General features: G+C 43.7%; 2 protein-coding genes and 1 pseudogene across 10 annotated transcripts in view; 2 read left to right on the top strand and 1 right to left on the bottom strand.

Annotated features, from left to right (window-relative positions):
- The window catches only part of LOC147227795 (uncharacterized), a 412,630-nt pseudogene that overhangs the window by 310,094 nt on the left and 93,063 nt on the right, over nucleotides 1–9,473 (top strand).
- The window catches only part of LOC147227797 (uncharacterized), a 101,438-nt gene that overhangs the window by 53,941 nt on the left and 38,024 nt on the right, over nucleotides 1–9,473 (top strand). The window lies entirely within an intron of this gene.
- Nucleotides 1,165–7,772, bottom strand: zic3 (zic family member 3 heterotaxy 1 (odd-paired homolog, Drosophila)). The gene is made up of 3 exons (XM_086157939.1): nucleotides 5,196–7,772; nucleotides 4,199–4,362; nucleotides 1,165–3,652 (listed from the first exon to the last, which is right to left on the bottom strand). The coding sequence occupies exons 1-3, from the start codon at nucleotides 6,184–6,186 to the stop codon at nucleotides 3,470–3,472; spliced, it is 1,338 nt and encodes a 445-aa protein (XP_086014065.1). The 5' UTR covers nucleotides 6,187–7,772; the 3' UTR covers nucleotides 1,165–3,469.

Below are 9,473 nucleotides of genomic sequence, written 5' to 3'. Positions count from 1 at the left end.
CACGTCGCGACGTGACACTGTCATAACGTGGACCGGACCGTCGTTGTCCGCGGGATTTCGCGGTTAGAGCTGGACGGAGTGCGGTTGCTCCCGCACGGCGACAGTGGATGACAAGGCTGCAACAGCCAGGCAGTGCATGTGTGCGTGCATGAGAGAGAGGGAGAAAGAGAGAGAGAGAGAGAGAGGGAGGGAGGGGGTCCCGGTTATTTGACGTCACGGTGTCTGGGAGGAGGAACTTGAAATGTGCGACTAGACGAAACGGGCTGAAGAGGAGGGGGTGCTTTGGGGGAAGGGGGTTGAAAAAAATGAAATCAAACGGAAGGCAATGGTCGCGCCTGCGCAGACGCGGGGGAGGGAAGAAATAAGAGTCGAGAAATTATATTCTTCTTTAAATGTTTTGATACTTAAAATGATGCCGGTGGAGGTTTCACATGAGCGGAGCTCCAAAGCTGGAGGCTGAAGTCGGTTCTTACTTGTCTTTTATTTCCGATCGCATGAATGGAAATTATATTGTAAGTTTTTACGCATGTGCAGTAGCTACTAGAAGTGATCCAGGCTTTTTGTAGATATTTTTTTGATTCACTGTGTCCAGTGATGTGGGGTAACTGAGTTATCTCTTGTGAATCTGGCGGTTGGAGACTAAAACAGCGCCACTCTTGGCAACGCGTCCCGCTTTCAGCGTCCCAATGTCCTTAAGTGTCCGTCCTCCAAACTGCGAGTAGAGATCATAATTATGTTCAAGATCAACTATTTTAAAGATATTTTTCTCCCCAAAAATATAACAGAACCGGTTACTAGACCAGAATAACGCAATATTTTTAAATAAATAAATTAATGAATATACAAGCGTTCACAAACACACACATACATACACATTGCCTCAGAAGTACCATCTCTTTCCTTTCTACTTTCACCCAAATATTTTCCATCTAGCTCCCCCAATCGCACGCACATAAACGTGAGCGCATGCATGCAAACTCTCTCTCTCACACGCATACACACACACACACACACACACATTAAGATGGCGTCTTGACCAGTGTCAAGTTCAAGTGATCCGCAGCAGTCTGACACACGCAGTGCCGTCCCTTAAATGCATGTGGAAAACAAAACCTCAAAACAAACAAATAACGATGATAATAATCAACGTCGCAGTCTGAAATGCACTTTTCAGAATCTTTTTTTTAATTTCAGTCAAAATTTTCGTTCACATTTGTTCATAAATAGTTGGTAAAACAAATCAACCAACATACAGTAGCCTAAAAAGTACAGGGAACCTTTTGCCTCTGGTAGCTAAATAGGCTGACGCATAGTCCTGCTGCTTTAACATGGTTTGCCTAAATGTGGCACAGTGACACAGTTCATCAGTAAAACATTTTTGCTCTTCAGGAATAACTTGGAGCGTGACCCATTTCTCCCAGAAAGTGTTACAACATCACATTCTCGCTGTGTTTATACATGAGATTTTTTTTTCTTTTTTTTGTAATTCCTCTGACCTCTGGACATGGGGCAGAAAGATGGTGGGAATAAGAAAAAAGTTCTTTTAAATTAAGGTATAGAAAATAGCATATAAAACATATATTCCTTAAATTATTTAAATAAACGTATTTCATATATCACTGTCACGAGGTACCTTTTTTTACATTTTATTTTAAAAGTAGTGCTGGTGGTCTGAATTGTTCTCATATGAGCACAATATACTTTGAGTATGCATAATATTTAATTCTTGAGATTAGGTTACAATGCAATGCTGTAACTCCTTTTGCCACTGAGCGTATTCCTCCCCGTCTCACATAGATCTAGCATTCCCTCCACTAAATTGCGTTAACACAAAAAAATGCCATCTTGACAAGTTAGTCACACAAAACAAGCAAATGTGTAATCAAACTGCTCTATATGCAACACCACAACAAATAACACGCTTAGTTTTCACAGAAGAATTACATTTAAAACAATGCAAGCTGACAGACAAAAAAACTTTTTTTATTTTTGAAAATACTGTGTTGTGACAGTTCCATGGTTGCCGATGCACACAATTAAACATACTTGCACAAAGACATTGCTGGAACTAGAAAGATTGCCATACTGGCGCACATTTGGGCGCTTGACCCAAATTTATATTCAAAATACTGTCGCCTTGATTTGGGAAATTCATGAAACTCCGTACACTCGACTCCACCTGCACAGGAAGAGTGCAATATAGGCTGATGATTTTTTTATTGTATTTTTTTTTCATCTTCGATACTGAGTTTATGCTACGAATTGACATCTATGTCTGATTCTATGAAAGTAAAATACATGAAAAAAAAGTTTAAAATCCAACCAAAATAAAATATAAAGATATCAACAGAACGGTTTTATAGCTTCTCAGCTCAACTGAACTCAAGTCAATGATTTACATGTCAATGGTCTCATATACAAAATAAAAAGAGTTGGAAATATCTGCATCATATATAGACAAATCCATAATATTCATATAGATGATTTCTTCAGTCCAAATAAGACACATGTAGGCCTACTGGTTAAAAGGAAAAGACAGAAGGATACAATCGCGATGTTGGTGCTTTAGAGTTTATCATTTGTTCATTGTTAAGCTGGTTATGACCAAAACTGTACAGTTCTTGTTAGAAAACATTTCCATAAATATCATTTAAGTTTCAGAACTTATACCCATAATTAAATTACAAATCGATAAATATGGCATCATGGATATGTATTTACAACGGTATTAACAAAAGGCAACGTTATATTCAACGGTAACAATCGTAACCTAATACCACATTTCTCCACCTGAAAACGGACGTTGACAACAGATTCGACCCCATCAAACAAGGAAATACATTCACGAGTATAATATTCATTTATCTTTTTTTCTGTGTTCAAGTTCATGACAAAGACTTTGGCACGTTTCTTAAGACTGTTTGAAGTTCCAACAATCGATTTGAAGAGGCGACGGCAGTGCGTCGCCGCTATAAAACAGCGTGAAATAATCTTCCTGTTAATTATTTATTCATTTTTTTAAATAAAATTTCGACGAAAAAATCATTAATGAAAAATAAAACATTTGTTCCTGAAATATCGTAACTAAAAAAAATTCAAAACCGTATACAGAGAAAGTTATTTTTTCTTCTTTTTTTTTTTTTTTAATTCGCCGGTTCATGGGATTTTCCTCAAAAAAAAAAAAAATTGAAATGTGTGTGATCCTGAGAACGGACGTGGCCTGCTCGCTGCTGGCTTTTGCTCTCATCTTCTGTTGTTGGTTGTTTTCCCAATCCCATTTGTTTGTGGCTGACAGGTCTCTCTCTCCCCTTTTCTGTGTGTGTGTGTGTGTGTGTGAGAGAGAGAGAGAGGGCGAGTGTGTGTGTGTGTGTTTGCGCGCGGGAGCGCGTGTGAAATCCTCAATTCTCACCAAAAGAGAAAAAAATAGAAAAAAGAAAAAAAAACCGTGGTCCACATGGTTCCTCGGACTTCAGACGTACCATTCGTTAAAGTTGGGGGCCAGTCCTTCGCCGTGACCGGAAGTGTTCTGTACGGCCGACGGCGGCGTTTTTGTCGGGTCTTCAGTGGTGGCGGAAACCAGCACCGGCGGCGTGGACGACTCATAACCGGAGCTCGCTGCCGGGGACGACTCGGATCCTTGAGACTCGTGGACCTGAGAAGGAGATATAAGTGGAAAGCGTCTTATTTTTTAAAATAAAATCAAACAACTTGGCTTCTCTCAAAAATTGCGTATTAAAGCCGGAATAATGTTGCTCCAAAAAAAAAAAACAAAAACAAAAAAAAAAAACAGGCCGGGGGGTGGAGGGGGGCCACGCGTGAATTTCCGCGCGTCCGAAACGCTCCTCTGAAAAACGCAGCTCCCCTTCGTGAGTGTGTGTGTGTGTGTGTGTGTGTGTGTGGTGGAAAAACGATGGCTGCTCTTGTAACTCTAACCCTCAAAAAAAGGAGCGACTTGGCCGACGTGATGTGGACATGACGTGGCGTGGATTGCCAGAAATATGGATATGAAGTGCTTGAAGTTAGTGCGTAGAAGTTATCGGAGTGTAGTAGTAGTAATAGTATAGTAGTAGTAGTGGTCCCTGTCCGTGGGAGAGCAAGAGGAGGGGGGTGGGAGGGGTAGTGTGTCTGTGAGTGTGTGTGTCTGTGAGAGTGTGTGTGTGTGTTAATGTGTTTAAGGAGTAATGAAGACGTTAATTACCTTCATGTGTTTCCTGAGAGAGCTGGGATGTGTGTAGGACTTGTCACACACTTTACAGATGTATGGCTTGTCTGACGTGTGCACATGCATGTGCTTTTTCCTATCGCTGCTGTTGGCGAAGCGTCTGTCGCAGCCATCAAATTCACACTTAAACGGCTTCTCACCTGAAAGGATTAAACACACACACAAAAGCGATGTGAAGGACTCAAAGCGCAACGCCACCATCCCCCCCACCCCTCAAACTACTAACACTAATGTGAAAAATAATAATAAAAACAAACTCCAAATCTGGCGCTACCTGCAAATCCTCAGCAGGGAGATATGAATTGTCTGCATGCTATTATATAACAGTAACCTACATTTTCCGGAGGCGACATTGATATGGCTCCACAACTAGGCTACACATCGCTCTGTCAGGCTTTATTTATTCAAGAGGCCTGCTCCATCATGCTACTACTGATCTGCTCCTAGTAAACACTGAATCAACAGGGCTTTCTTGTTTTCTGCCTGGACCCCCCCCCCTCCCCTGGCAAAATAAAACAGAAAAACAAAAACAGTATGCTGATTTTTGTCCATCAACTGCTCGGCATAATGGCTTCAAGTTGGTTGCGATTCACAACACTGCGCAAAAGTTGTTCCAAACAACCCCAAAGAGAGGGGGGATGTCTGCTTTATAAAAGAAAGGGGGTGGGGGTGTGGGTGATGGTGGTTGGGGGGTGGGGGGGTTCGAATACGCACCAACAAGAATGTGGCATCATTCAAAAGAGATAGTCTAAATGCGGGCCCAAGTTCTCAAAGGGGTTTAGAACAATAACAAGGACGCCCAGTTGTAGTCTGGAACAACGTGCTGGCCGCATTTCCACTCACACCGGCGTCTCTCTCTCTCTCTCTTTCTCTCTCTCTCTCTCTCTCTGTCTGTCTCACTCCCTCTTGTTTTTATTCCCAAATGTGATTTTTATTTTTATTTCGAATCGCGTGTAATATAACCTCCGCCTACCTGTATGCGTTCTTTTGTGGATTTTCAGATTCTCCGACCGGGCGAATATTTTCCCGCATCCCGGGAAGGGGCACGGGAAGGGTTTCTCGCCCGTGTGCACTCGGATGTGATTGACGAGTTTGTACTTGGCCTTAAAAGATTTCCCCTCCCTCGGACAGTCCTCCCAGTAGCAGACGTGGTTGCTCTGCTCCGGTCCGCCGACGTGCTCCATGGACACATGGGTGACCATTTCGTGCATGGTGCTGAAAGTCCTGTCGCAAGTCTTTTTGGGTCGGTTCATCTGGTTCTCGTCTATCCATTTGCAGGATAATTCTTGTTTGATCGGTTGCCTCATGTATCTGAAGAAGGCCCCCGGACCGTGGTGCGTCGGCACATTCATCCCCATGTTCATGTTTATCGGGTGGTTGTAGTTGTGGAGCTGCGCTCCGTAGGGGTCCGTCCGCGGGCTTGCAACCGGGCGATACGGATCGGGTCGCCCGAAAATGTCCCCGCGCAAGCCGAGGTGCATCTGGCTGTTCACTACGTGTCCACCCGGCGACGAGTGGCTCACCCCCTGGTCGTGGAGTCCTGGAAACAACAAATGCCCGGGGTTATCGGTGATCCCGGGCGGTCCGTGGAGGCTCCCTGCCGACGCGGCAAAGATCCCGTGCTGCGCGCTCGGCGCCGCGGATTCTCCGACGCTCCGGTTCCGGAAGAGAAAGTCCCGCGTGGAATTGAAGGCTCCCCCGCCGTACGAGCCCACCTGCCCGCCGTGAGTGTGTCCCAAGGCGGCCGCATATCCAGTGGCTTGCGGGGTGAACGCAGACGTCTGGCTGGAGGCGATGTCGTGAGCCACGGGGCTGATCTTGAACGCCGCGGAGTGGGAGGACTCGCTGAACGGATTCAGCCCCAGACCGGGGTCTCTGTTCCCGATGTCGTGGTGCCGCGGCGTCCCGAATCCCCCCACTCCTAAGGATGCGAACTGCGGACCGCTGTCGAGCAGCATGCTCATGAGCTCGAAAGCAAAAGTTTTAGGAGACGTGGAGAAAACCGGAAATCGATTTAAAATCCAGTTTAGCGGAGCGCGAGAGCTACGGGCGCTACGCCGGGCTTTTTTTTTTTTAACTTGTTTTACTGCGTGCGGAGCAAAAGAAAATAGAATCTTAAAAAAAATACAAAACGAGCCAAGACGAGAATCCTACGCATAAAGAGTTCGGGAGGGAGGAAAAAAAATAACTCCCGTTGACTGCGATCCGTGAGAAAGAGGATCAAACTTCCCCCCCTTTCCAGGCGGATGATGTCCTTGGACTGATAAAGTCAATCACTCACTCCCAGAACATAAATGAACTCGGGAGGCAGTGCTACGAGAGCCAATCAGCGCTCAGCTACCCTTTAGACACGTGACCTCAAAGGAGGGTGTTAATTGGCTAGATTTCGCGTGATTGGCAGAATTCAGGATTGAAGATGGCAGGTCGTCTCAATTGGCTCCATGCGATTGGCTCTCGCGGACACTATTTTGCAGGTAAATAGAGCTCTGTGGCGCGGAGCGTGCGCGTACGGAGCGACTCACTCGCTCGACACACACACACACACACACACACACACACACACACACACGCGATCTCTGCGGGCTGTAAAAACTCACTAAAAACAACACACACACACAAAAATGCATTCAAACTTTTAGCGCACAACTTTGGCAAATAATCGAAGTTAAATGAACACAAGACAGGAAGTAGGGACTAAAAACATTTTAATCTATCTATCTATCTATCTATCTATCTATCTATCTATCTATCTATCTATCTATCTATCTATCTATCTATCTATCTATCTATCTATCTAACACTCACGTGACTTTTTTTTTTCTTTCGTTTTTTTCTTATAAAGTGAAAACTTGAATCTTGTTGGCTTGCTTCCAGGATGTGGCTTTCTTGAAGCCGCTTGAAAGGGGGGGTGGGGGGTATTATTATTATTTTTTTTTTTTTGCAAAAGCTCTATAGGGTGTTAGACGGGGGGAATAATAGGCAGACAGAAAGATGGCAGTAATTGTAATATCCCGAGATTTTTTTTCTCCTTCCTCCCCGCTTAGCCCCCCAAAAAATCCGAGGCATTGAGCGAGTTTCACAGGGCTGCCGCTGACTCGCTGCAGGACACATAAAATCTGATCAAGTTCAGAGACGCGCTGAGAGCTTCAAGCGGCGCTTTTTAACTCCAAGCCTTTCACATGCTTCTTTCTACATCCCCCCCACATCCACCCCTTTCTAACCCCCCACCCCAAATCTGTCCCAGGAAGGAGCCGCACATTCTTTATTTTAGGGGGCACTGGACAGAAAAAAAGAAAAACTTCAAATCAGTCCTTCGTTCTGGTTTTCGCCCTCATACTACATTCACTCCAGACATTTCCTCGAGAAAGAGTTGTAGATTGAAAAGGTGAGTTTCCCTACTTGTCTATTTAGTGTGTATGTGTGCGCGCGTGCGCGTGCACAATGCTGCGTCACCGCATGTTGTTGTCTAAGGTGTTGAAATGTACAGATCGGGGTGTTTAGGCTTTAGGGATTGCGTTGGATTTAGTTTTTAAGTACCCGAAGGCCTTTTTTTTAGTCATATGGTAATTTAATTGTTGCACGGAGCTGCGTACCTTTTTTGACGGTCGCCGTGCGCGTCAGCACGCTTGCGCTCTTTGTACACAACCGCGGTAACGTATCTCCAAGCAAAACGGCGAATGAGATTTCTTCCATATCCTCTTTCTTCTAAGAGCGTCTCTCTCTCTCTCTCTCTCTCCTCACACACGCAGCACACGTACGTACGCACTCATACACACACACACACACACACACACACACACACACACAAACACACACACACAAACACACATACGGAGCAAGCAGGCGATACCTCTCAGCTCACTCCCACCCTCACTCTGTCCTACGCCCGTCACTTATCGTGCGTGCATTCGCGCTCACACACAAAGAGAGATCCGCACGCAAACACACACACACACACACACACACTCACACACACACACCGACTTCACCTTGCAGTTTTGCTCACGAGATTTATGGCGACCTTTGTGAACGTTCACAAGTGACCAGCAGGCTGTTTTTTTCAGTTTTCGCTTCGTTACTTGGATGGTGAGCACGATCCCGTGCACATATATACATACACATATATATATATTTATATATATATATATAAATGTATATATATATATATATATATATTTTTTTTTTTTCAGCAACTCCAACGCTGTAAAATAATGAAGGTGTTTTTGGATAAGTCACGGCTGTTTGTGGGCCATGCAGGCAGAGGAGCTTGACTGAGGAGAGCTGCCAACAGCAGGGCCTAATGTAAAGTCCAGTTGCCACCTATGATGACTTAGAACCTCCACAGACATGATGGGAGAATATTAAACAATGAAAAAAAAAATCTCCCCTGTCATTATTATCTTTTTTTTTTTTTTTATTATTTAAGTCTAATAAGGTTTACTTCTCAGATAAAATAAGCGTCGTAAGGACAGTTTTCTAATCAAATGCCATATATATGTATATATAATATAATATTTTATATATATATACACGTCACAAGGTTTTACCCCTCCACAAATTTCTTCAAGCTAATACGTTGACATCTGTTCTTATATTTAATCCCCAATTTTTTTTAAATGATTTGTTTTAATTTTCTTTTTTTAATGTAACAATTACTTGCTTTGTTAACCGTAGACACAGTATAGGGAAGAAATGTGCTGATTAATTAAACATTGACATCCTATAGCCGAAAGTTTTGAGTCAAAGCAGGGCAATTCTGTAGGAGTGTGGTATGTATAATTTGATTATTTAGTTATGTCGGCTGGGATTACCTCACTGGGCGAAGGGATACCCCATTGGTTATAACATAATCTTCTCCCAACTGAGCATGCGCGTCACCTTAAAATATCACAATATTCTACTGTGCATACCTCTGTCACAGCAGGCCCATACTATTGGAAAAGAGCAGAACATAACCTTCGGCCTTTATGGTAAACATCTGATGTTTATACATTGTTATAACTATTGACTAGACAGAGAACGTTTATATCCCTGGATAATTTGTGTTTGATAATCTGAATGCATGATCGTATTTTCTTATATCAACAACTTGGCCTGTATCGGAGCCCGATCCTCAGAATCTATTTCTTGTGACAGAGACTGATATTTTGTGTGTACGTGCATGTGCTTATCTGTGTGTGTGTGCATGTGCGCGCGAGTATGTCCATGTTGTTTGGCCTGTAGCCTAGTGCTTGGCTGGCTCAGGCCGCTA

Source organism: Fistularia commersonii, chromosome 13 (genome assembly GCF_037954325.1).
Source record: "Fistularia commersonii isolate RoL2024-O1a breed Wild chromosome 13, RoL_Fcom_v1.0, whole genome shotgun sequence".
Lineage (NCBI taxonomy): Eukaryota > Metazoa > Chordata > Actinopteri > Syngnathiformes > Fistulariidae > Fistularia > Fistularia commersonii.
The sequence above is the reverse complement of the archived record's forward strand: the minus strand, read 5'-3'. Positions and strand labels throughout refer to the sequence as shown.